The sequence below is a fragment of the Pteropus medius genome, unplaced genomic scaffold (assembly GCF_902729225.1).
Source record: "Pteropus medius unplaced genomic scaffold, Ma_sr-lr_union100, whole genome shotgun sequence".
In the NCBI taxonomy this organism is placed as follows: Eukaryota; Metazoa; Chordata; class Mammalia; order Chiroptera; family Pteropodidae; genus Pteropus; species Pteropus medius.
Window position 1 is genome coordinate 5,866,058 of NW_024354498.1, and position 26,114 is coordinate 5,892,171.

The following is a 26,114-nucleotide window of genomic DNA, read 5'->3' on the forward strand; positions in this document are numbered from 1 at the left end:
AGAAATCCATAGTTCTTGTAGCTTTTTAAAGTGTCGACAGCAGGTATGCTGGGCATTTTTCTAGTCGTCTAACAGTGATCGGGCTACGTAAAATGAGTTTTCGGCTACCCAGAGGGTGGACAGTGCTCCATTCCTTATTATACTGCAGTAACTAACTAAACTACTATTTAAAGTCTGAGAAACCAACTATCCATAACTGTCTTTTGATTTACACAATTAAGGTCACGTGGGCAACAGAATACACAGAAGCCGTTAAATTCGTCATACATGTTTACTTAATCTATACAGAATCGAGTAGATAAAATCAGATTCACATTAGTGAAAAATCTCTACAAAATGTCTTTGAAAAGCAAAACAAGACTGCCTCTTAACAATTCGTATCCTCATGAAAGACGTGGGCTGTAAAAATAAAGCAGTGTGTTTTAGCACAAACTAGAAGATAATCTGCATCATTTTTTTCACAGTTATTTCCATCTACAGTCTGAAAGAGGTAGATTTTTCTGCAACACCTGAGAACTGAATTGATAACCAGGTGTAATAAAGGCAGTTGCATACATAACTAAAAAATAACTGGTCTCAAGACCAAGAAATGTACTCCTACAAGTCTGAGGATGAAATGGTCCATTATCCAAGACCCAAGTTTTCTCTATTCCTTGGAGTCTACTGCCACTATAAATAACACATCAAGATTCCATGACGGTGCAACAAATGCTATTGAAGAGAAATCGACATTTAAACCTTTTCTGGGCCAGTCTAGTAGCATTACAGTGTTCTAGAATATGGAAGATAGAACAGGGTGTGCTAAAAGCCACAACACTGGGCTGGTGAGGTGATTGCTTTAAGAGGGTGTCCAGAGGGTCCCATTTGTTTTTATTCACAGGATAATAGGAGGACAGATTCTGAAAGGACACCAAACACATCCCAGACAGAATCCATATCCTTTAAACACCATGATAGCATCTAGCTCAAAATACATAGTAAGCCAAAAGCAGCAGGCCAAGTACTGTTAATCACATTGCTTTATAAAGCCCTTGGAAATAGGCAACAGGTCCAAGATTTACAATCTCCCACACAGCACAAGCACCGCAAAGATGTGGTGGGCTACACAAATGGCTTAAAATGTTAAGAGCTGTACATCCAGTGGAATTCTTGTGAAATGTGATCATTAGTACTGTTTTTAAAATAGATAGTTCTGATGTATACCTTCACTTCCTCTTAGGAAAATGAGTCTGATGTTTCATTTAGTAGCTGAAGGGAGGGGTCTGTGTATAAGAGGCTGTTGGCGGGAGGGTATGTTTGTTTCTGCTTCCGACTCTTTTGACAGTGATTAGATAACCTACTTAGTGGATTTCTTCTCCACTGTCTGGCCCCTTGATGTACATGACTGATGGTAGAAGCTTAGATATAATCCTCCACTCCAGGCGCTGTTTCCTATCTACTGGACAATTTTCAATTCTTTCAACCCAGTTTAGACCATGAATGTGACAGGACTTTACAAATAAAACTTTAACAAAGAGAAAAAACCCTTTTAACTGGACAGAACAGTTTATTCAGTCCAGTAAGCAATTTAAGACATGTCAGTTTGATAGTTTTGCTCAGTGGAATGTGCTAACATCAGTTATTTCATAAAGTATTTCAATGCAAATTATACTAGGGACAAAGTCAAAACTTTCTTCACTGCAGCTTATTTGCGTAACTTAGTCACATTTGAGACCGCAGGATGAAAAAGTTAATCCAAAGGGGTGATGTGTTTAATTTTGAAAGTTCCCCCATTTCAAGTCTGGAGACTTTGATAATACTTTAAAAAATGGCAACTAAGAGAAGGGTGAGAAACAGACTGAAAGCGTATGTAAAAGATCCTGACTACTTAACACTCTGCTAAGTTTGCCTAATGTTAAAGAGGTTGGTTCCAGTCTTCTCCAATGTTTTGGAAATGAAACCAGTTTCGGTTGGTATGAGCCATAGTTTAAAATTTTCCCTTAAAATACCTAGAGAACCTTGCTGGTGGGACTCCCATAACAGTCCAACACCAATTTCAAGCAGCCAAAGGGGCAGTTTGGGGATGTTTCCTTGGTGACAGCTACACAGGAATTCACCCTCATTGTCTTAACCTGGCAAAGGACTACCAGTGACTGCTTTCAGTGGGAAGTGGAAGATGTGTACCCAAGTCCCAAATGGAAAGCAAACAAACCACCCTACCCTCAGTAAGCATCCGGGTGGTCCAAATTCCACTGGTTCTAACCTGAAACCAAAGCAGTATGACTTGTCAGTCACACAAATATTAAGCCTGTTGTCCAGTGATTTACCTGTATGTATGTTTGCAAGTGATACCTTTATGTACACATTCTGCCAAAATGAAGAATTTGAGGCTTGTGGCCATCTCAATTTGTGCAGTGATATATTACCAAGAAACTTGAATCAAATATGCTGTTTGTTTCTGATCCAACCCGGTTTATTACTTGGCATTTAAATGGGCTATTAGACAAAACTAAACATCTCGATACTTTTTTGTGTGATTAATATTGATGGGGGCAGGATGTTTAAATGAATATTGTTTTCACATCAGAACAAAGTTCCCTTGTAATGGTCAGCCCTGTTTTGAGTTAAATTTTAATTAGGATGATTCTGCAAGGAGCAGGGAAGAAAGGACAAGGCAGTGACCACATGCATTCCAATGAAGGGAAGTGAGGCAGATGTGCCACACAGCTGAGGAAAATGTTGAGTAAAACTATTCAAAACTGCTAAGCAGCCTCCTGTACCACTTAAGTCCAGTAGTTCTAAGAAAATACAGATATGGTAGAAAAAGTAAGAAAATTTTCACCACAAAACCAATAGTTAACTACTAACAGAGAAAGTTATACACAAAATAGAACTCTCGATACAGTGATCATACTTCATCTCAGTCCACTGACTCGATGGCCGGCCCAGCGCCTGGGTACGCGGCCTTGTACACAGCTGGCTTTTCCTTCGCTGCTGCCTTGGGCAAGGACCCTGCGGGGACACGTGGGCCACTGTTCGAGGCAGTGTTCGGCTCCCGGGGAGAAGCCAGGGTGGCACAGGGCTGTGTCTCACGCGGTGCCAGACCCACACCTGCCACCTTCCCCAAGACCTGCTCCTTGAGGACTGCCACCTTCTCGTTGAGCTCATTTCTCTCTGTCTGAAGAGCCCTGCACAGCTTCTCTAACCGGTCAAGCTTTATCTGAAAGGCCTTGTACTCTTTATCACGGACAGTTTTCTGTAAGAAAAAAACAGGATTTATGTAACCTCGTTGAATATGAATCGGGTACCTAGATATCAAGAAATTAAGTTATCTGAGCCATATTGGAAACACCTTGTTCAGTCACCTCTTGAACGTGTTCAATTTCTTCACCACCCAATGCTAGTTTCACTGCAGATCCGTGTACGAATACCACACTTGTGACACTATTGTTCTAGGGTGACAAATCCCCTTTGCTGTGTTTCTTAAAAATAACCCAAACCTGCTTTTTATAACATTTTGTATTGCTGAAATATTAAGGAAACCCAAGAATAGTCATCACAAAGACTAGCACATAAAGAACTAAGGGCCTGATTAATGAGAAAAGGACACATCTTGATTGTGCATAGATTTCTACCAATTTTTAGATAAGAATGAAGGTGTGAAATCTTGTTTGTAAACAGTACATTTCAGCTTTATAAGGCAGAAAGGTGCCTGAGTGTTCACCAGCGTTCTCACTGGGAAAGCTGATGGGTGCTGCAGGTGGGAGCCCGCACCTGCAGCATCACCAACAGGGAGGGCAGATTCTGACTCTATCTCGGACCTAGTGAACGGTGAGTGGAGCCTAGCAACCTGGGTCTTACTGAACAAACCGGAGTTTGAGGCAAGCTCGAGTTTGAAACACCACTGCTGTAGATGAAAGCAAAACCGAGATGCTTTACAGCAACCTCCCGCCCCCAGCCCAGGCGACTTCACTGCAAGCAGGACACTTACCACCTCTCCCGGGCCACGCGTGCAGCGCAACTTGCTGCCAGCAAAGCCGATACAGGTTGTTCTCGGCGGGCCCCCTGCCCCTAGCTCTGGCCAGAGTCCTCAACTACCGCACTAGTGTCACAACACGTGTCCCTTGTCCTGCTAGGTACCTGAACCTCATGAGTCTCCATGACTAAGAACACGCCTTAGTAGTGAGAAACCACCTCACCTCTTCAGCCATTTGCAGAAGCGCTTTGTTATTGTTTTCCCATTTGGTACGCCATATTATTGTTTCTTTTTCCAGTTTTTTAATTTTCTTTGTCATCTGTGAATCAACACAATTGCAAATTTAAACTCAGTTCCATTATGTTCCACCCTGTCCCACCACAAAAACGCCTGTGTTCCTCCCCACCCCCGTCACTGCACCTGCCTGGCCCAGCTGACAGCTGCGCCTGTCTGTCGGTAGCAGAGCTTATCTCCGAAGCCCCTAGGAACTGAAGCAGGGTTTCATATTATGAGGAAAACAAATCTAATCTCTAATCTCAATTTCTGAGGCAGCGGCACACATGTGGAAGCTGTCAAGACGCCACGCTGAATTCGGTTAAGCCGGAGCGTGTCTTGCATTCCAGCTGGGGGTAACAGGAGACGAGACCTCCTCCCCAAGTTGCACGAAAAAATGGCAATGTTCGTGAGTTTTCTGTCTGCGTTAGATAAACTAATTCATCTGATCCTTGGAAGGATAGAGGTCTTCAGCCCCCCAAAGATTAGAATTGTTCTACCACAACCTCTGAGACCACATAAGGTTCAGAAGTAGAGGCAGCATAATTTAGTTAAGCCTCCAGTAACCATGAAAAAGATAAAAGTAGAAAATCCTCAGTTTTGGTCACCCTCACATTAGCTTCTGATTCTGCTAATGATAAAATGGGACCAAAAATAAAAGGAACATTAAAGCCTATGCTACAAGAACTGTTCTCAGAGATTCAGAATGAGATGAATCTATGCCCATCAGTGAGCCCAGTTTCTAGGGTTCCTTTATGCACTTGACTGTGCCCCAGCTCTGATGTCAGTCGGGGCACCGAGCCAGGCGCTGGGAAGGGAAACAGGATAAGACAGAGCCAGTGCCCTGTGCCGTGGGTAACCACCTACAGAACTGTGCCACAAGGCCGCTGAGTGGGACAAAGGCCGTGCAAAGGTGCGTGGAAAACCCGAGTTCAGTACTGACCTACAGGGATCTCTAGCCACTGGCAGAGAGGAATGTGTTCCAATCCAGAGGATTCTCCAGAAGGCTAGTGAATTGGGGAGACCCTGTCTTAAACCCCGTTCGGCCTCAAAAGCACACTTGTGATGGAGCCCAGCCAAGGCGTTCGCGCTGCCTCTGGACTGCAGCCTCGGCTGAAAGGGCTGGCAGGCATAACTAATCTGCTGCTCATTGAATTCTCCAGATTACTGGGCCTAAAAATATCTGAAGGTGGTAATTTGAGTACTTAACATGGCCAAGCACTGTCTAAAATACTTTATGAAGGGTAGGTATTTTTGTTATTTTTAACAAGGGACAAATAGAAAGGCACGGAAAGGTTAAACAACTTGTCAATGGTCACACATTATATGATGCAACTGGGACATTAACCTGGAGTATACGCTCCCAACCGCTACGTGAGATCTACTAATGGTCATGATTGACGCCTCTTAAATGCTTGCTTACCAAGTGCCAGGCAGTGCTGTATTTCTCCCCACCCCACCATTTTTAAAAAGCCCCCATTTTAAAGGTAATATGCCAAACTAAGGATGGATGGATGGATATATATGAATATATTTTGGTTCTCAGCTTGATAGCAAGAGTATCTCTTTCCTTAACGCAAGCAGGAAAATGAAATAGAAGCCAAAAACTCAGTTTGGTTGAGGGGGAAAGAATTCAGTGGGAGTGCTGTAAAGAGAAAAAGAAAAGCTAAAAAGGCAGAAACACCAGTATATACATATCAACCAACCGAAATATGTAATATGGGTTGGATGTGTTTAAATAATTTAATCTCCAAGGTGTGGGGTATCACCTGACGTGAATAAAACAAAACACACAACAAACAAAAAGAAACCACTTTATTTCTAATAACATTGTATTTAATAGAGGAATTCACTTTAATAAAGATAGAATTTTAAGAGCACAGAGAACACCAGCTACGTGCGGTACACTGAGGGCAAAATGACCATATATGATGTCACTGGAGGATCAGAAAAGATGACATTAAGACAGTACCATAACAACATAAACTCATCCTAGTGATCATGCTTAAAATAGCTGCTTATGTAAATTACCTTTTAAGTAATATTCTACTAAAAATATGCCAATACCTTTTCCATTTCCTGCCGGAAGGTTGTAAATAATTCATTGCTTTTTGCCATGGTTGTCTGGAATTCTTCAAACTTATCCATATAAAGAGAAAGCTACAGAAAAAAAGTATAAAATATTCTGAGTTCCAGATAAATGATTTAAAATCCCAAAGACTTTCAAAAAAAAAACCACTATCATTAAATGTTACTTGTCATATAAATGAAAGAAATAAGAATACATACATACTGAATCCTTGGACACCAGACATAGATGGCTGAAGTTCTAATAACTCACTGAAATTTAAATTCTGTTGACTTAACCATCTTTTCGGACGTACTGTTTAAAATGTACAAATATTTACTAGCTCCATTCCATCAATTATAATAAAAACGGAAAGATTTGGTATACCTATAAATTTCATACAATTAATCCTTTATGAACTAACCTCCCCTCCATCCTTCTATTTGAAAAACTGTCCTGGGATATAGATCATTTCTTTCAGAATGCCACCTGCACAGTTCTTAGCTTGGTATCAGGGATATCTTTTTCCTTAACGCAGGCAGGAAAATGAACAGAAGCCGAAGAATTGGTTTGGTTGAGGGAGAAAAAATTCAGTGGGAGTACAGGTAAGTGAAAAAAAAACAACCAACCAACTGGTCCCTCTCACTCTGCCTTCTCACTCCGTCTGCGGAGTGTGACCCCTGCTCTAACAAACTTTCCTTTTGACTCTAAAATAACAACAACACGGAAACACTGATTTTTAACTCCCACCCTCACGGAATTTTTATTCTAGCTGGGAAAAGAACGCTGACAAGCCGAGCAGAATACAGAATATGGAGTCACCTTTTTCTCCCCCTACAACAGGAGTTCAGAGAAGGGAGCGGGGCACGGCAGGGGTGAGAAGAGAATAGTTGGGGAACATTTCACGTGGCCGCCTCCAGAGTAGGCTGTTATTTTACACCAGAAGAGAACCCTTTAGAGCCCATCTAATCAGACTAACATTATTTTGGGGATGAGGAAACAGGCCCAGGGCAATAAAAGTGTTTTGCTGAAGATCATGTAATACATATAAGGAAAGCAAAGAATAAAAGATCATTAGAGGCCAACAAATAGCATAAGCGATGCCTTTCTACTTTCAGCAGCGCTGCATGAGGAACATCACACAGAAGCATGTGACCAGGATGGGGCGGGAGCACGACATGATGTGCCGGAAGCAGCCCACTGGTTACCGGGGGGATGGGCTGCATGGGGAGCACCGAGAAGCAAACTTCTGTACGTGGGAGGGAGAAGGAGACTGAAAGCGACAACAGGCTAGATGAGGTGGCTGTAAAATGGCCAAAGCATGCCTGCGGAAAGGTAAGGGCGAGGACGAACGAAACCTCGGGTGCAAACTACGGAGGGTGCCGAGGACACGTGAGCAGTCTGTAAAGGGGCACACTCCGACGGTGCCTTTAAGGCTGCTGGCCTGGGGCTGGGAACGATAGCGGTGCTCAGAAAGGATAAGGGGGCAGCTCTGGCGCGCGAGGGTGACGAGACGTTACGGCAGCTTTAGCAGGGGCTCTTTTCACTGAAGATGGAACATCTCACTGTCCCATTGGGGAATCCACTGCTGGCCCGTACTGGGCAGTCGGTGGGTGGGAACCAGCACCACGGCGGGACCTATATGGCTGGATTACAAAGCGCTGGGCCAAGACACACTAAGACTGGAAGGCCATCATCAAATGCTGGCACCTGCCGTGGTAAGAGCACAGAGTGAGACTGACTCTTGGGAAGGACAGCCGTGTTTAGGGACTGGGAAAAGGAAGAGGTGCAGCAAAGACAACAAACAAACGATTGCATAACATGACCCAGGGTGACGCAGGTCAGACAACGAACCCTCTGCTTCCTCGCACTAGAGTGTTGGCAGTGACACCAGCATTCAAGTCCATTTTCCATCTTCCGAGGCCACGTATAAACTTTTTAAACCTTTTCCCCATAGATTCTCTTCTCCATTTTTATGGACAACTGAATTTATAGGGCTAATGAGGGGTCTGAACCTCCTAGAAGCATTCTGGCATGATTATAACTTATTGTGGAAAATTCAAAAGACTTCTTGGATGTTCACTCTTAAGTCACGCTAACTTTGTGGAAATAAGTATCGCCGCCATGTAAAATGTGCCCAGAGGTGAAATGCACTCCAAAGAGGTACTCACAAAGGTCCAGGCCAACCTCAAGGTGACAGTGCATTTTAGAACTAATTTAGAGTCCTTAAACTGATCATATAATAAATTTTTTACATGATCAATACTTTTATCGATACAATGCAATCTAGTTAACTGAAAGAGGGTGAATTGGAGGTGCACGTGCCTCACTTCCCCTGTCCATAAGATCAGGAACAAGGCAAGGGTACCCAGTGTCACCACTTCTATTCAACACAGTACTGGAATTAGGCAAGAAAAAGAAATAAAAGGCACCCAAAATCAGAAAGGAAGAAGTAAAATGATCTGTTTGCTAATGACATAATCTTATAGAAAGTTCAAAGATGCCACCAAAACATGGTTAGAACAAATTCAGTAGTTTCAGGATACAAAATCAACATACAGAAATCAGTTACATTTCTATATGCTAACAGTGAAATGTCTGGAAAAGAATTAAAGAAAACAACCCTATTTATAATAGCATCAAAATACTTAGGAATAAATTTGACCAAAAAATTTGAAAGATCTATATACTGAAAACTATGAGGCACTGATGAAGAGAGTGAAGACACAAATAAGTGGTATCTTGTGTCCATGTATCGGAAGTTACTATTAGAATGTCCACACTCCCCAAAGCCATCTATATATTCAGTGCAATCCCTATCAAAATTCCAGCGACATTTTTCACAGAAATAGAAAAAAAAACCTTAAAATTTGTACGGAACCACAAAAGAATCTGGATAGACAAAGCAATCTTGAAAAAGAACAAAGCTGGAGGCATTTATGCTCTCTGATTTCGAAATATACTACAAAGCTAAAGTAATCAAAAACAGTATACTACTGGCATAAAAACAGACACACACATCAGTGGAACAGAATTGAGAGCCAAGAAATAAACCTACACAAATATGGTCAACTAATATTTAAACGAGGGAGCCAAAACTACTCAATGGGGAAAGAACTGTCTCTTCAATAAATGGTGCTGGGAAAAATGGACTACAAGCAGAAGAATGAAATTGGACCCCTATCTTACACTACTCATGAAAATTTACTTGAAATGGATTAAGGACTTAAACATTAAGAGCTGAAACTATAAAACTTCTAGAAGAAAACATAGGTAAAAAGCTCCCTGACAGTGGTCTTGGCAATGATTTTTTGGGGTGACACCAAAAACACCAGCAGCAAAAGCAAAAATCAAGTACAGTCATATCGAACTAAAAAGCTTCTGCCCAAGCAAAAGAAACAAGGAAGTGAAAAGGCAACCTATGGAATGGGACAAAATATCTGCATCGAGGAACTCGCACAACTCAGCAGCAAAAAAAACAATCCAAATTCTTAAAAATGGGCAGAGGACTTGAATGGACGTTTTTCCATAAAAAGATACACAAATGACCAACAGGTAGATGAAAACGTACTCGACATCACTAATTAGCAGGGAAATGCAAATCGAAATCACAGTGAGAAATCATCTCACACCTGTCAGAATGGCTGTTAGCAAAAAAAAACAAGAACACATGATGGCAAGGATGTGGAGAAAAGGGAATCCTCATATACTGCTGGTGGAAATGTAACCCGGTGCAGCCACTATGAAAACCAGTATGGAGGTTCCTCAAAACATTAACGATAGAACCAGCATATGACTAGCATATGACCCAGCAATCCCACTACTGGGTATGTATCTGAAAGAGATGAAATCACTATCTTAAAGAGATTACCTGTACTCCCGTGTTCACTGCAGCACTAGAAAACCACCCAAGTGTCCACTGACAGATAAGAAAACCACCCAAGTGTCCACTGACAGATGAATGAAGAAAATGTGGTATATATACACAATGGACTATTATCTAGCCATAAAAAAAAAAAAGAGGGAAATCTTGTCACTGTGACAACATGGATGGACCTTTAGGTCATATGCTCAGTGAATTAAGTCAGACAGAGAAAGACAAATACTGTATTCTTTCATATGTGTAATTTTAAAAAGTCAAACTCAGAGACAGAGAGTAGAATGAAGGCTGCCAGAGACAAGGGGTGGAAAAAATGGAGAGATGTTGATCACAGGGTACAAACTTCCAGTTATCCATGGTTAATACTGTATCATACACTTGAAAAAAAAAAAAAGAAAGAAAGAAAAGTCGGGAAGGCCCCTATTAAAAAACACCACCTCCACAGCTCTACGGGAAAGTGGAACTATGTGACCAACAGGCAGTTTTTAAAACAGGTTATGTTCTCAGAGCACAAACTTTCAAAGATATTAAGTTAAACTACACGAAACTGCCATTCTGTAAGTCAAACAGTCAAGTACCAGCGATTTCATATGGTTCCGCTTAATACGAAAGAATTAAAATCTGCAGATTTATCAGTTTTTCCTTAGTTGGAAATTAGCTGACACACATGGGAACAGACTGAGATAGAGGAAATAGCTGGGATATTGGAAAGGGGACACTGCAGGTAGCGCGACCAATCGTCCCTGTCTGCCTGAGATCTAAATGTTTCCTGGGACACAGTGCTTTGGAGTGCTAACACCAGGAAAATCCTGGGCTAAAGGGCTAAGCTGGTCACCCCACAAGGAGAGGAAAACCCCAAGAGGAGGGACGAGCGAGCTATTCTCAGTTCTGGCCGGGAGCAACCAAAACCATCTTAGGGGAGATTCAAAGTATAGATCAAATGAACCACACATTTTTCGTACGAACTCCACTATCCCCTGCTATCAAGTTACCTGCTGTTTTAGTTGTACTTCTTGCTGTTTCATTTGTTCGTATTTGTGCCTTGATTCTGTTGCTTCTTTTAACAACTGGAAAACAAACATGATGGCAAAACACTAATCACGATTATAAATATGACGACAACTGTCAAATGATCAGATCAGTTAGCTTAATCGTTACTTCCACCCATTATTTTAGCAGAGCCACCGGTCTGGAGGTGAAATACTGTTACATCAAGTGCCAGTTACCTGAATCTTCGACCTGTTCCACTTGTGAACACTTAGGAATGTAGGAATAATCTTATAGCTTAGAAAAAGTACCCTGGAAGCCTAATAATAGGTTTATAAAACTCCAGGTTAAACTCTTGTTTTAGGTGAAAATAATTAGAAGTCTAGTATTAGCAGAAAACACGGCTAGGAATCTTGACATTCTCTGGGTGACTCCGAAAGCCCCTCTACTCTACAGAGGCAAGATGAGGCAGGGTGAAAGGGTAAGGAGTGAAGCAATGAAAGCAGAGATCTGGTTTCTGATCAATTTTTAAAAAGCAGAGGAGAGGGAGATGGGAGCTTTAGTTTATATACTTGGGTTTTTCAAGAAAATGATACAGTGACATTACACAGCTGTGGGATTGGGTCCCTGAAGTAAAGTGTCACGCAGAGTCCGAATAAGCCTCAAAAAGTCCTTAAACAAACCAGAATCTACGTGTAATGTGAGCGCGCGCGTGTGTGTGCATGAAATGTACACTCCAACTCTGGAAAAGACAATTATGCACCACGAGACAGCACTGTCAGTTACACAGCAGAACCACGCTGTGTGACCAGTGTGTCTCTTTTAACCTTGGGGGCACTCGCATGACGGTCACGTCAGGCTCACCTTGGGGCCTAGGCTCTGTGAGGGAAAGCTAGCTGGCACAGTTTTCATTATCATAACCACTTCCATTTTTATTATTTTGAGAGCGTTAAGCACATATAGTTGAATTTGCATGTGTTAAATACCCAATGAGATTCTACTATATTCACAATTATAGACAGGCAAATCTCAGCATACACTCTGAGAACAATGCTAAATGATTAGGGCATAAAAAAAATTCTGGTAAAGTATTATCAGAAAATTATATGAGTAAATAAATAGTTGCCCTAGTTTCAAGATACTTGTTTGAAAACAAAATGTGAGTATTATACGAAACCCGTGTTTGGTAATAAGCTTGATATTAAACTGAACTGCCAAATTTAATGTGCTACATGCTAGTATAACTCTTGAACCTGGTGACCGTTACCTAAAAAGTGAAATAAACGTGCTAAGCACAGAAAAGTCCAGTGGTCTAATCTCGCCAGTGTATCTTCTATACAAAAAATTTGATAGAAATAAAAAGCCGAATGCTTTCTAACACACACATGCCCGTCTCGATCTAGAGCAAAAAACCAATTATCATGATCCAGGTGCTACATTAAATGTAGAATAAGTTTACATGTCTTTAAATGGCTTTGATTACAGTTGGGCAATAATTTCTTTAAGAGACAGAACTTACAAACTCTCTCTCTCTCTGATGCTTTTCATCAGCTTCTTTTATCAGCTGTGTCGTCTGCTGGAGTTTGGCATCCACGAGCTGCTGTTGCAGTTCCTTATGCTTGAACACTTTATCAATATGCTAGGGAAAAGTCAAATTTCTTCTATCACTTAACGAAAAAGGAACACAGTGTCGAGGAAACGTAACAGGGGTTACAACGCCTTGCCTCTTACCCTGCTTTTCCCGCTAATGCCACCAGAGCCAATAACAGTGGGTCACAGTCCCGCGCCCAGGGAGCAGAGCCCTCCCCTACAGCCTGTGCCCTCCCCCATCCCTTTCGCAGGCGGCTGTCAAGCGCCTCGGCAGCCAGGCTTGCACTTCCTATTTCTGCCCGACAATGACAAGGAGGCTCAAACTGTTATCAAGATAAAAGACATGGATAAGGAGCTCAAACTGTTAACCCGCACATCACACAGCATTCCTGGACATTTTTTTCCCCGAATGTCTCAACTGGAGGCAGCATGCTGTGATGGCGGGAACGGCTCCAGGCCAATTCCCCCCTTGCTGAACTGCCCAGTTCTCCCACCTCTGGGGGGATGATGGCACCCACACTTGGAGCTATAAAAGCCCATGCGGTGGTTACACTAGGTAAGGCGTGGGTGCCGGGCATGCAGCAGACATTTGGTAAAAGGCTGGTATTATTCCCAAATGGAATTGTTAAGCGGTTATTTATAAACAATAGTCATCAGAACATCCCTTCTCAGATGCAGAAAGAGTAACTCTTCCTGACCAAAGAGAGAATATCCCATAAAATAAGACAAGTAATGTGATCTAAACGTACAATTTTCAAATTTTCCACATCTGTGATGTGACAGACTATCATATTAAACCACAAAACTAAAAGAATAATTGTAACAAAACCGAGGGCTTTATAATCTAATAGAAAGTTTATTCTCTAGAACAGTTTCTTCAATAAATACACTGTAAGAATTTAATAAGAGAAAGAAAAGGAAATCTTTACGTTAGAGACCCGAGACACGTCAACTGGTGGGAGGGTAGACTATTGCAATTGTGAGCCAAAAAGCTCTTTTAAAAAAGGGGGCTGGACGGAACGACCAGGTATTTAATATTAAATAGTTACTGTTAATGTTTTAGGTGTGAAAATGATATTGTGGGTATGCTTAAAAAATAATCCATATCTTTTTGAGGTATGTCCTCAAATATCTGTGAGTGGAATAATATGACACCTTGGATTTGCTTCAAAAGAACCCAGGGGAAGGTAACAGGAATATAGCTGAAATTATGGCTTCTTCTGCTGAAGCCAGGTGATATACCCTCTCTACTTTTAAGTTTGCAATTTTCCATTATAAAAAAAATTTTAAAAGGCAAAAGGCAGACGAGGGATAAAAACAAAATCATTTCAAAAACAGTTTTTGAAGGGTTGTATGTAAAACTCCAAATTAATATAAACTTTGCCTTGAAAACTGGATAAAGTAACCAGCAGAAGATGCCACAATCTTAAAAGTCTTGGTTGGAGGCCAATGACCAAGATCAGCAGCCATGGATCCTTCTAAGTAAACTTTTTACTTCAATGGGTATATGTATGAAGGTTTAGAAACAGGTATGTATTTTTTCCCAAACAGTATAAAACCCCCATATAAAAAAAAAATCTGAAATATAGGTGTCATGCAATGGTGGTGTCGACTGTACAGATTATCACAGGTGTCTGAGAGATGGGGTGTTCTGCGGCCAAATGTTATTAGTCTAGATAAGTAGAAAAAAATCTGGATGCTAAAATCACAATCTTCCAGTATCACATGGAAGACAAGCAGTACTTAACATGTGTCCAAGGAATTGCCTCATGTACCCAAATCCACTGACTCCTATGCCATCGAGTGACGGTCTGAACAGAGCAGACTTCTGTTCGCGTGGTGGCCCAGCCTTTCCTAATAAATGCCCGCTTCCCACAACGCACATACAGAGGTTCTAAAACACCCTGTGATGATAGTTTTACTTCTTTAGTAGTGAATGGTGAAAAGTTCTAGCTAATAAGAAGAAGCTGCAGAAGCAAAACGCCTTTACCTCCTCCCTCAGTGCGTACTGCTCAATGAGCTTCTTCAGCTTCTCTCCCAGTTCGATGTTCTCCTGGCGGAGTTTGGCATTGTGCACGTCATGCTGTTCCAGCTGTGACTGGATTTCATTTAAAGTAATCTGGAAGTGGGCAGTTGCTTCTTTACGTCTTTCTTCCTCCTCTCGTGCCTGCTGCATATTTTCTTCCTTATTATGGAAAATAATTTGTTAATGGTATAGACCTATGGATAAGATGCTCCCAAAAGCAGCTGCTGCTGTGTGGGTTCATTTACTGGTGCCCTGAAGTGTTGCTTCTAAACTATAATTATTTCCCTTTGTTTATGACCAGAAGGCTCTGATTTAAAAGCAAGCAGCTTTTCCTCAGCAGATAGAAAAATCAGAGAGACGCAAACTGCCCTGCGGTAAAATAAATGCTATGTGACCATCTAAATTCAGTTCGGTGAAAGGCAGGAGCTTGTCCGCGCAGCCAGCCCCTCCACCTATGTTTCCAAATACCCTCCTGGCTGGTGCCACAAGGCAGCATCTTAAGTCAGCCTCAAGGGAGAGATCCCTTCTTGCAACTTACTTGCTGGGTCGCACCTTCTACTTCCTGGAAGACAAGGAGACAAGTGGAATCTGTATGTTAAAAAGCCTACTTCCAACTCTTGCTAGCATACAGATGTTAAAAGATTGTGACGCATCTAAACAGTCATCAGTCCAGTCAAAAATATTGATTTGCTATGGGGGAAAAAATACTACTTCGACACCTAAATCCAAGGGTTCAAAGGCAAAGAAAAAACAATGGGCTCTCGCATCAGATGACAACCCGTTTCCTGAGTGCTCCTATGTTCCAGGACCCGGCGCTTTGCTGGTGGGGGATTCTGAGGACATCACAGCAGTCAGAATCAAACCGAAACGGCCCACGAGGATGGGCCCGCGCCCCAAGTCTCTGCCTTTTCCTTCTTTCCCTATTCGTGTGCAAGTCCTTAGGAACTGGGCAGTTGTGGGGGTGGGGTTAGGGCAGCTTGGCAGGGCCAACGTCGATCAGCCAACAGCGCAGGGCGAGCTCAGCACGTGCCTTCCCTTCCCAGGCTCGTTCTGCCTCAAGTCTGTTCCCACTCACTTCTCATTCCATGTATGCCTCTCAGACATGTAATTAACCACATCAGTGCTCAGCAGGAAACTGGCAGCTCTGAGCTGCCTAAGTCACGGCTCCAAGCAAGAGAGCTTGCTCTAAACATCAGATGTCATCTAGAGTCCCACGACCAAGTGTGAGGGGCGTTACGCAGCAGCATGCCAAGCAGAACTGAAAGCAAGGTGGTAGCTCTGTCTCCAAGTAGAGACAAGGACTTATTTTAAACAGGTACATGGTGATTACAAAACGAGGTGAGTCAGTACCCCCTGTAGAAGAGAGAAAGGAAACGACTAACCTTTAACGTCTTATTGTGACGCTGAAGTTCCCTGCAGAGGGACTCTAGTTTGCTTCTCGCCAGGATAGCCTTGCTGTGCTCACTCTGCAAGTGGACTTTCTCCTTCACGATCTGGGCTTGCTTCTTCTGCAGAATCTTCATTTGCTTCTGAACATTCCTGCTCTCCTCCAGCTAAAATCAATAAGCACTTTACATTCAGGAAGTACAGTGCAAACCTCTGAGTTACGGCTGGAAGAATTACAGTAGGAGCTACGGAACGAATCGTCAATAACCAAACACAGTGTAAGATTTTAGTTTCAATCGTTTCATGCCATTCTACTCGGCCAACCTTCTCTTTTCCAGCTATGATAGGAAAGTAAGCAAAAAAAATTACAGTAGGAACAAAACAAACTTAATCTATTTTCTTATTAAAAACAACAAAAAAGATGTTTTCAGAAAACTGTTTAGAAATCAACACTATCGAGTGTTACTTTTCTGAACAAAACAGAGGCTACTTTAATGAAACAGTCCTCCGAATCAGAACTTCATAATCAGTGCTCAGAGTTTTTTCGAGGGAGAAGGGAATCACTGCAAGTTTAGGTTTGGAGCAAGAGAGTCTATTTCAAGGTTTAACTGACACCAACAGATTGGCAGCCTTATGGACCTTGTACTGAAGGAAATGATGCTGAGTCACAATTTCAAGAGCAAGAGTGACACCTCGTGGCCTATCAAAACATACCAAGCTTCCTTACAGGCAGGTTTTAAAAAAATACCTTTATTTTTTTTTTTGTTTGGTTCCTTCATTTGTTGCTTTCTGTTTTATATCGTACATGAGTAAAATCATGATTCTTTTCCTTTTCTGTCTGACTTATTTCACTTAGCATGATACTGTCAAGATCCATCCATGTTGTCACAAATGGCAGTATTTCACCCTTTCATATGGCTGAGTAGCATTCCATTGTATATATCCATGTAGTACATCTCGAATTAATTTTGTTTCCGTATAATACTTTGCAAAGTAATCTTACTATGGGCCACAGGCTGCAGCACAGTTCCAAGAGGCTGCTGGTTCTGTGTACAATGTCTCTAACGCCTGAAGTCCCAGCCCTCCCCAACTCAAGGTAACCACAACCCTAAATCCTGGGTTCACTGCTCCTTTGCTCGCTTCATCTCATATCATCCGTGTGTGGTCCTAAAAGAAACCATTTTGGTTTTTGTTGTTTTGACTTCGCTGTGGCTAGTGCAACCAAGGAATGGAACTTTTTATTTTCTTTAATTTAAATTAATTTAAGCTTAAGTAGCCACATGTGGCTAATAGCTATTTTAGACAGCAAAGCTGGAAATCATCCCGCTAGGACTCATTCAGATTGTTCGCATGTAGCTATAGATCAGGGAACCGCACACTTTTTCTGTAAAAGGGCAGAAAGTAAATATTTTAGACTTTGCAGGCCATATATAGTATCTGTTGTGTCATCTTTTTTTAAATAACACTTTAAAATTGTTAAACCATTCTTAGCTCATGGGCAGTACAAAAACAGGCTTCTCTGGACTTGGCCCACAGGTTGTATAATATTCCACTTTCTAAAAAACATACCACACACTTTATTGATCCATTCTCTTGTCAATGGGCATTTGGGTTGTTCCCAGGTTTTATTACTCACAACAGCACAAACATTTTCACATGTGTTTCCTTGTACACACATGCGAGAATTTCTCTTGGGTGCAAACCCAGAAGTGCAGTCACCAGGCAGTGATTTCTCTATGTTCTATTTCACATGACAATGCCAAGCTATTTTCCAGAGCAGCTGACAAATTTCTTCTCCTCCTGTCAACAGTCTATAAAAGATCATGTAGATGCAAATCCTCTCCAAAACAGTACGATCAGAATTCTTAATTTATGCCACTACAATGGCCAAAAAATGGCATCTCGTTGTGGTCCTGATGTGCATTTCCCTGATCAGTAACAAGTTTAAACATCTCTTGTGTGTTTATGTACCTTTATGTTAAGGTATGTGTTATGTTTTTCCACTTCGGTGCAATAGCTCTTATATGTTTCTTCTCCAGTTTTCCACTGGGTTATTAGCCTTTTCGTATTTATCCGCAGGTGTTCCTTACATATTCTCGATACTAAATCTTCTGTTGATTATATCTATTAGAAACATGTTCTCCCGAGTTTGTAATGTGTCTTCTCACTTTCTTTTGAAGTGTCTTTTGATGAACAGAAAGTCTTAATTTCAATATAGCCAATTTTTGCAATTTTTTCTCCAATAGTGCTTTTTGTGAAATCCTTCTCTTAATCCGTTTGAAAAAAATATTCACCTATTAATATATCGAAATAAATCTGATAAGCTAAAAATTGTAAGCCTTTTTGATATTTAAGTCCTTAATTCATTTGAAATTGATCATTGTGTATGACACGTAAGGATCAAATTTTTTTCCCATAAGGATATCCACTTTTTAAGCTCCTTTAATTTCATGATAGAAATTCTCCTCGAAATGCACCTTTAGAGTCCATACTGTAGCCCGTGGTCCATAATAAGATTATTTTGCAAAGTATTATACAGAAACAAAATTAATTTGAGACATAGTACATGGATATATACAATGGAATACTACCGTATTAAAAAAAAAAAAACCCAAGTGGTGTTTTTTTTTTCTCATTGAACTAATAAGTTGAATCTAAAATTTTATAGAAAGAGCCAATAGCCAAGATACTTCTGATGAAAAGGGTAAGAAGGAAGATATACCTGCCCAAGCAGATACCAAGATTTCTTATTAGCTATAATAATCTACAAAAACTAAGGAATGGGAAAGAACAGCACTATAGTGTACTTAAGGACCATGTTACCCGCCTAACACTAGCCACACTTAGCAAGTGAAATGCGACAATGTCATGTACCCATGTTAACTGATGAATGGGGCTGCCATAAGGTCTCCCAGACGGACAATCCCTATGACAGTGCAGTGTACTACTCCATCTACCCAACAGGACTTTTCTACGTGTCCATGCGACAAGAATTAGTAACGTCAAAAGATGCTGTCACAAAAAGGGCAGAGGACAGAGATGGCAAAAGGGACGTTGTCTGAATAATCCTTGGGAAAAGGCTACTAGTCCCTTGATGGTCTCGCTGCCATATAACCTATATTCCTCTCAGAAAGACTTTTTCTAGAAATCAAGCTTTATAGGTGGATGGCCAGGGGGGATGGAGCAATTGGGGAAATCGTTTTATGAACTATATAGATGTCTAACCAATGTACTGTATACTTGAAACTAATTTAAATAAATAAATTTTTTAAAAAAGAAATCAAGCTTTAGAACATTTTCTGAAAACGTATTCATCCTTCATATGTTCAGCACCAATCTAAATCAGAGAGGTTACTCACTAGACAAGTCTTCAATGTGTCATATCCTAAGACGGATTTAGTGATTATCACTGGTACTTAAACACACACATGCGCCACAGACAAAAACACCCTAGACGCCTGCTACTTAAAGTGTGATCCAAAAGCGGACAATATCCTGTTAAAATGCAGACTCTCAGGCCCCAACCCAGACCTGGTGAACCAGAATGTGCCTTTTAAGCCCCAGTGATCTGTGTGAGTCTGAGGCGGCCTGCCCTCGGTGACTATTTGCCCTTTCTTCTCCTAATCCCTCGTAGTCAGAAAGCTAACCCTCTACAGTACTTTTGTTCTCTCTTTTACTCTTTTCTCCATTTTTTCCCCCTTTTTTGTTCTTGTCTTCTTTTTCCACCATGTCTCACATGATTCTCCTCACGTGGATGGAACGAATAGGGACTGTCTTCTAGAACCAATGGAAGTGTTCTTTTCCTGAAGCCGCCAGTCTGACCACACTGTGTTTTCTGCCACTTTTGCATGTGTCCTAGGCCATCTTCACTGATGCACAGGGTTTCCTGCTGCTCCAAATGGAAGATGCCTGACTGCTGAAATGCCAGTTACGTGCGTGCGGGCATACACAGACCCTTCTACAAGCTGAGGGAAAGTAACTGTAATTCTTTGGGTAATAAACAGAATCCATTTTTAGAGCTGGTCATTGGCAAAAAGTAGTGTTTATGACATGCTTTAACAAGAGATGAAAATGCATATAAATTGTCAATAATTCACATAAGCATTTCACAAAAGGCATTAATTTTAGCATTTATATTAGAATTCTAAAAGTTTCCCACAACTCTAACTTCAAGAGTTCTACGACTTTCCCATTCTTCGGCTTAAATAAGATGGCAGAGTTTCCATGTTGAGACAGCTTCTTAATTTTAAAAAGAGAATTAATGCTACTTGAAATAACATAAGCCAAAAAAAATGAGGTCAACTTTTTTGCAAGATGGAAAAAGTAATGCCTGACACATAGCAGATGCTAAATAAAAATTTCCTGAGTCTTGGTATTGTCTTAGCAGACAATTTCACCTAACTCAAAATTTCAATCACAATGGCTACAGCCTTTAAATCTTGAATTCCCTTGGGAGAAATATATGGGAACCACTACACCCCAAATGATTTAAAGCATCATAATACGGGAATGAAAATGCTGACTTAGAATTACTCTAAGACTGAGTTTTACAAAATCTATGCCAGAGCTTAGCATTATACTGTTCTCTCTGTATCACCTTATAAAATGATGTCATACAAGCAACAAAAAAGCCAAGAAATTGGATTCTCCTCTTCAATTTTGTAATAAAACATAATTTTACATTTAAAGCTACACCAAAATCATACCTTAAAATGCTTATCAAGCACACACACATTTTGCTATATTTTATATGGATCTCACTCAGTCCCTTGATTTAATACTCACGAGATCGGCATATTTCTTACAGAGAGCTGCCAACTTCTCTTCTGGAGTTGAAAGGGTGTTTAGCGCTTGCATCAATAATAAAACTTCTTTTCCTGATGATGAACAAGATAAGAAATAAGTCCTGGAAGAAGGATGAGAGCGAATCTAACCTGGAAATTCTACATAAGACTTCCTATGTTCTGAAATCCAGAGTAAAATGATTTATGCCTACAACTAGAAATAAGTGATTTACCGGCTAAAGTAAGAGAGCTATTTTTAATTTCGGGATTAGCAGGCACCCCTCCCGCCCCACCTCCACCCCAAATTTCTTTACTCACTAAGACTGCTAGCTATTTGTAAGAACTCTTGCTTAACCACTGATGTCCAAGTTAAGACAAAGGGCAAGTTACAAAGGGCAGAATATTTTTAAAAGCTTCCTCCCGAATACCAACATAGAAGCAAGTTCAAAGGGAATTTCAGTGGGTTCTCTGCATAAGATGCACATGATCACATGTGACACATTATCTTTTCCTATGAGCAATTTAAATAACTTCTGATGATTTACTAAGTATACTCTACGTGTTAACCAAGTTCGGTGTAAATAAAAAAGATGTCAAGATCGCTCTTCCCTCAGGGAAAAGAGCTCAAAACCAATATTTGAAGACTTTGGCAGGGAGAAAGCAGGTGGCTGAGATAGGAGGGGATAAGCGGTGTTTCAAAATCAGTGGTCATGTTTTATTATTTTTTTAAATTATTTTTTATTTTCTCTATACATTTTTATTTTTATAGGCGAGGCAACCCTTGGTTGACCTCACAGATTACACGGACCTTGTCAGCTTACGCCTACAGCACCTGGTCTTCCTAGGTGGTAATGTTTTATTTCTTAAGCTGGGTGGTAGGTATCATTTTTATTTTTTAGAATGTTCATTTGCATGTAGGCTATTTCATTTTAAAATATATTAAAATGACTTTGGTATATGATATACAAACTGCTATGAGGAAAAAAGGCTGACTTCAAAATAGAGTATTTTTCTATCTACATAAAATTTTAGTAACAAAACCTTTTCTCATTCGGCCTAAGGCCAATACAAATTTTAAAAGACATGACTGAATATAATTATTGACTATAATTGGAAATAAACGTAATGTGACTTGCAATTTTTATGATTTTTAAACTCACACTCACTGGGTTTTTTTGATATACAATTCACATACCATAAAATTCACCCTTTTACTGGTAATGAGTCTCACCTACTGACTTTTTCCTTTCCCTATCAATGATAGAAGGAATGTTTTGAGGAATATTTACAAGCTCGATTACCGTTCATTAGCTGACTTGTACAGAACGAATGCATGGTGAGGGGTGGGAATCCCTGTCCTTCACTGGTAAACTCTAGTAAGGAGAAAAATTATTTTTGTGATATTGAAGTTGAACTTACACGTTCTACTATCAACATTTCACTGTGAATGAAATAAAGCCAACGCTAATCAACTTTTTTTTAAATTCACCTTTTTAAAGTATACAATTGAATATGTCCACGAAGTTGTACAACCGCATCGCCACTGTTTAACTTTAGAACATTTTCATCACCCCAAAAACATACCCCGTGCCCAACAGCAGTCACTCCCCATTGCTCCTTCCTCCAGGCAACCACTATTCTAACTTTGTCTCCATGGATCTGCCAATTCCAAACGTTCCATATAAAATGGAATCGTATAATACATGGCCTTTTGTGTCTGGTCTCTTTCACTTAGCATAATTTTTTCGAGGTTCATCCACATTAGCTGTATCAGTACTACATTCCTTTTTTTAAATAGCCGAATCACATTCCACTGTACAAATATACCACATTTTCTTATTCATTCATCTGTTGATGGATAACTCGTTTCGACTTTTTGGCTGTGAGAATAATGCTGCCACGAACACTGGTGTATAAGGTTTTGCATGGAGACATGTGGTCAATCTCTTTGGGCATATACCTAGAGGGAGAATGGCTGGGTCACATGGTAATGCTATGTGTAAGTTTGTAAGACTCCATCTGTTTTTACACATATAACTGGGGCTGCTGACTTTGAAGAAATTTGTCTTGTTTGTAAGAAATTAAAATTATTTTTCGTATTTCTATATATTTTTAAGTTTCCCAAGGTAGCAGAAAATGGATTTAATAAGGATAATTCTAATTCAGCATACAGAAATCATACAAATCAAGCACTGTTAATCTTAGGTATGATAAGTATAAAGCCTTGGGGGCAACCAGTAAGGCTATAATAAAAGGAGACTGAGATGTCATAATGAGAGGTGACATGTCACATTCTTAGTCCGAAATCTCAAACACAGCAGGAGAAAGAAAACAGACCCTGGAAAGCCAGTCTTAACCCACTTTCTGACCTATAGATGACACTATGTTGTCTCTAAAGTTTTGTGACTAGTTTTTAAATAAAGAGATCAAATCTATAGTTTTCACAGTAAATGCTGGTCAGACTATATTAAAGATACAAATAAGGCACGTCGAGTTTACTTCTGCCAAGTCGGCCCGAAATTTTTTCACGGAAGCCAACTGTTGATTACTTAGAGAGAACTTTGTACTCTGCTATCTTCACCACCTGCACGTACCTGCAGCCGACAGGCCGACTGAGCCACTAAAGAGAACAGATGTAGTAGCTAAACAAAAACCTCAATGCTGGCCGCGTTCATAACCACCGGTGCGAAAGTGTAAGTAAATGACAGCGTGCAAACGTCCAACCACCGCGCAGACTGTTACCTAGGGTTTTGTCTTTGTTCCTGCCGCACTCGGGATCCTGCTGACTGTCACGGGGGTCTGTTCGAGCTTCGCGCCCAGGAATTTCCTCTCTTGACTCTTGTGTGCAGTACGCTGGACTCACCAAACTCCTGCTTTTTGTTATAAAGTCACTGCCTTCATCCTCTTCCAGTGAATGCTTGATACTTGTGCCACCACAATGCGAGTCTTGATGTTGAAGAATGTCATTTGATTGAGAATTATGTAACACATCTGCTTTCACCCCAAGCCCACACATTCCAGCTTCTTCCATTGTGCCAATCACAAACTAGAAGGAAGGGAGGAGAAAAAAGATGGAAAAGGGGTTTAAATCAAATGTAATGGATGTTTAGAACCAACGGCACACCATAGGTTTGACGGTTTTTTCTTAGTGGTTTGTAAAATTAATGTTAAGTATGGTATGTAGTTCCTAAGTTTCCTGGAGTGGTGACCTAACTGTAAAGTATAAGAAAATTCAAGTTAAAACAAATCACACAATTAAGTGGTATCAAAGGAAGCAAGAAATGCCATTTATTTGTAAATCTAAACTTATTTCCCCATAAAAACTCACCACTAATTAGCATCTTAACAGATGTGAAATTATCCCAAGGTAATGAACATTAATTGTTCTGGTCTGGATGGTGATCACTTTGTAAACAGATGTTGAATTATAATGTTGTACACCTGAAACTTACAAAATGTTATATATCAATTTTACCTCAATTAAGAAAAATCATTCTGGTCTTGTCTTCAAGGGGATGGTGTAGCAAAGATGGTTCATTAGCTATCCGGCAAAAGCCCGTGCTCTTTCAATGTCCTCTGGAGCTGGCACGGCCAGACAAGTGCTCAGCCAAGGACTCCATCTCCCAGCCGCTTACATCTAGTGGGAGTCCCATGTGAAGTTCCCACCAGCAGGACGTGAGCCCAGGTGGTGACTGTCCCTTCTGCAACAAGACTTTTACTCTTAGAAGTAGACATTCTCTCTCCACCACCTCTTCCTCCATTCTGGCTGAATGCAGAAGTCTTTAAGACCCTGAGATGAAAGCGGCCCGGACCCCTAAATCCCACAGACATACAAGGACAGTCACCCTTTTACAAAGAACACCCCCGCCGCTATTATTATTAAACTACAAGGTTTCATGGATGAACCTCGAAATCATTACGCTGTATGAAAGAAGCCAGACACAAAAAGCCACACATTGGCCACAACAAAACCAACTAATAGAGGAGCAAGAAAATAAATTTCTCTCGTGTTAAGCCACAGAAATTTTGAGAATAATGTTTTAAGTAGCTATCTTACTTAAAACTAATACAAGTGGTAGGCATGGGACACATGGCTTTATTCTAGTATTTTATCCTCAAATCAGTAATTTTACCTTATTCTCTCTTCCATATTGTTAACCCATTTGTTTTTCCCCCCTTGTTAACACTGCTTGATCATATGATGTGGCACAAATTTAAATTTTGTACATTTCTTCTTTGTATGAAAAAGGGCTTCTTCCTGTTTTGAATAATACAGTTGAGGGAGAAGGTGTCTGATATTTTTCTCTTATAACAAGTGGACAAAAGCTACTTTCCAAAGTTAATGGGAGAACAAAGATTTCAAATTACAATATCTAATTGAAGAACTAAAAATAATTTAAAGTATCAAAGCAGGAGATGAAGAGGTTAAGGGAATGAAATCTTTATCTTTTAGTCTAATGTTGATAAATCAAGTACTGTGCTTTTGAAAGAACAAGTTGGTACAGCTACTCTGAAAACCTCTTTGGCAATATGGATGCCTTCCAACCCAGTTAATTCTAGCCTTAGGATTTTACCCAAGTGTGTACATATGTGCAGTCGAAGGACAAGAATGTCTAGAGCAAGGCTATTTGTAATTGCCCCAAAATGGAATCTACCCAAATTTCTATCAACAGAAGAATGGATACATTCTAATACGTTCATACCATCCAGAAATGAGAATGAACTACTACTAAATACAGCAACACAGATGAGTAAGGGAGGTGCCAGAAGAACACAGACTTTAGGAAACCATTTATATATAAAGTTCGAAAATAGGCAAAGCTAATCCCTAGTGCTAGAAATCAGGATGGCGGTTACTGCTGAGGGTAGGACCTTCTGGGGTGCTTGGCAATATTCTGTCTTGATCTAGATGGGGCAGCACAGATGTTCACTTTGTGAAAATTCATTAAAGCCTAAACATCTGTGCTTTGTATACCTTCTGAATGTATGTTTTACTTTCACAAGGTTTATTTTAAAAGTTGTTAATTTATATATTATTCAAAAGTTATGAAGAACCAAAACAATTATTTTCCTCTGGGGAGAAAGATTAGAGATGTGTTGCTTTTTATGATACTTTAAAAATCAAAATAATGTACATGTAATACTTTTCTTTTTTTTTTTTTTTA

The 26,114-nt window shown here is 40.4% G+C and overlaps 1 protein-coding gene across 3 annotated transcripts in view; it reads right to left on the minus strand.

Moving 5' to 3' along the window:
* Positions 1-256: 256 nt before the first annotated feature.
* Positions 257-26,114, minus strand: part of TXLNG (taxilin gamma) — a 44,892-nt gene continuing 19,034 nt past the window's right edge. For 2 of the 3 annotated variants that reach the window (XM_039852281.1, XM_039852282.1), the window contains exons 2-11: positions 23,692-23,995; positions 22,251-22,322; positions 20,951-21,042; positions 16,162-16,332; positions 14,744-14,938; positions 12,683-12,802; positions 11,169-11,243; positions 6,296-6,388; positions 4,179-4,274; positions 257-3,235 (exon numbers count right to left, since the gene is read on the minus strand). In XM_039852281.1, the coding sequence (XP_039708215.1) occupies positions 2,900-3,235; positions 4,179-4,274; positions 6,296-6,388; positions 11,169-11,243; positions 12,683-12,802; positions 14,744-14,938; positions 16,162-16,332; positions 20,951-21,042; positions 22,251-22,322; positions 23,692-23,995 (1,554 nt within the window). In that variant the 3' untranslated portion in view covers positions 257-2,899. The remainder of the gene's footprint in view (positions 3,236-4,178; positions 4,275-6,295; positions 6,389-11,168; positions 11,244-12,682; positions 12,803-14,743; positions 14,939-16,161; positions 16,333-20,950; positions 21,043-22,250; positions 22,323-23,691; positions 23,996-26,114) is intronic. The other variant, XM_039852283.1, reaches the window with a different exon arrangement.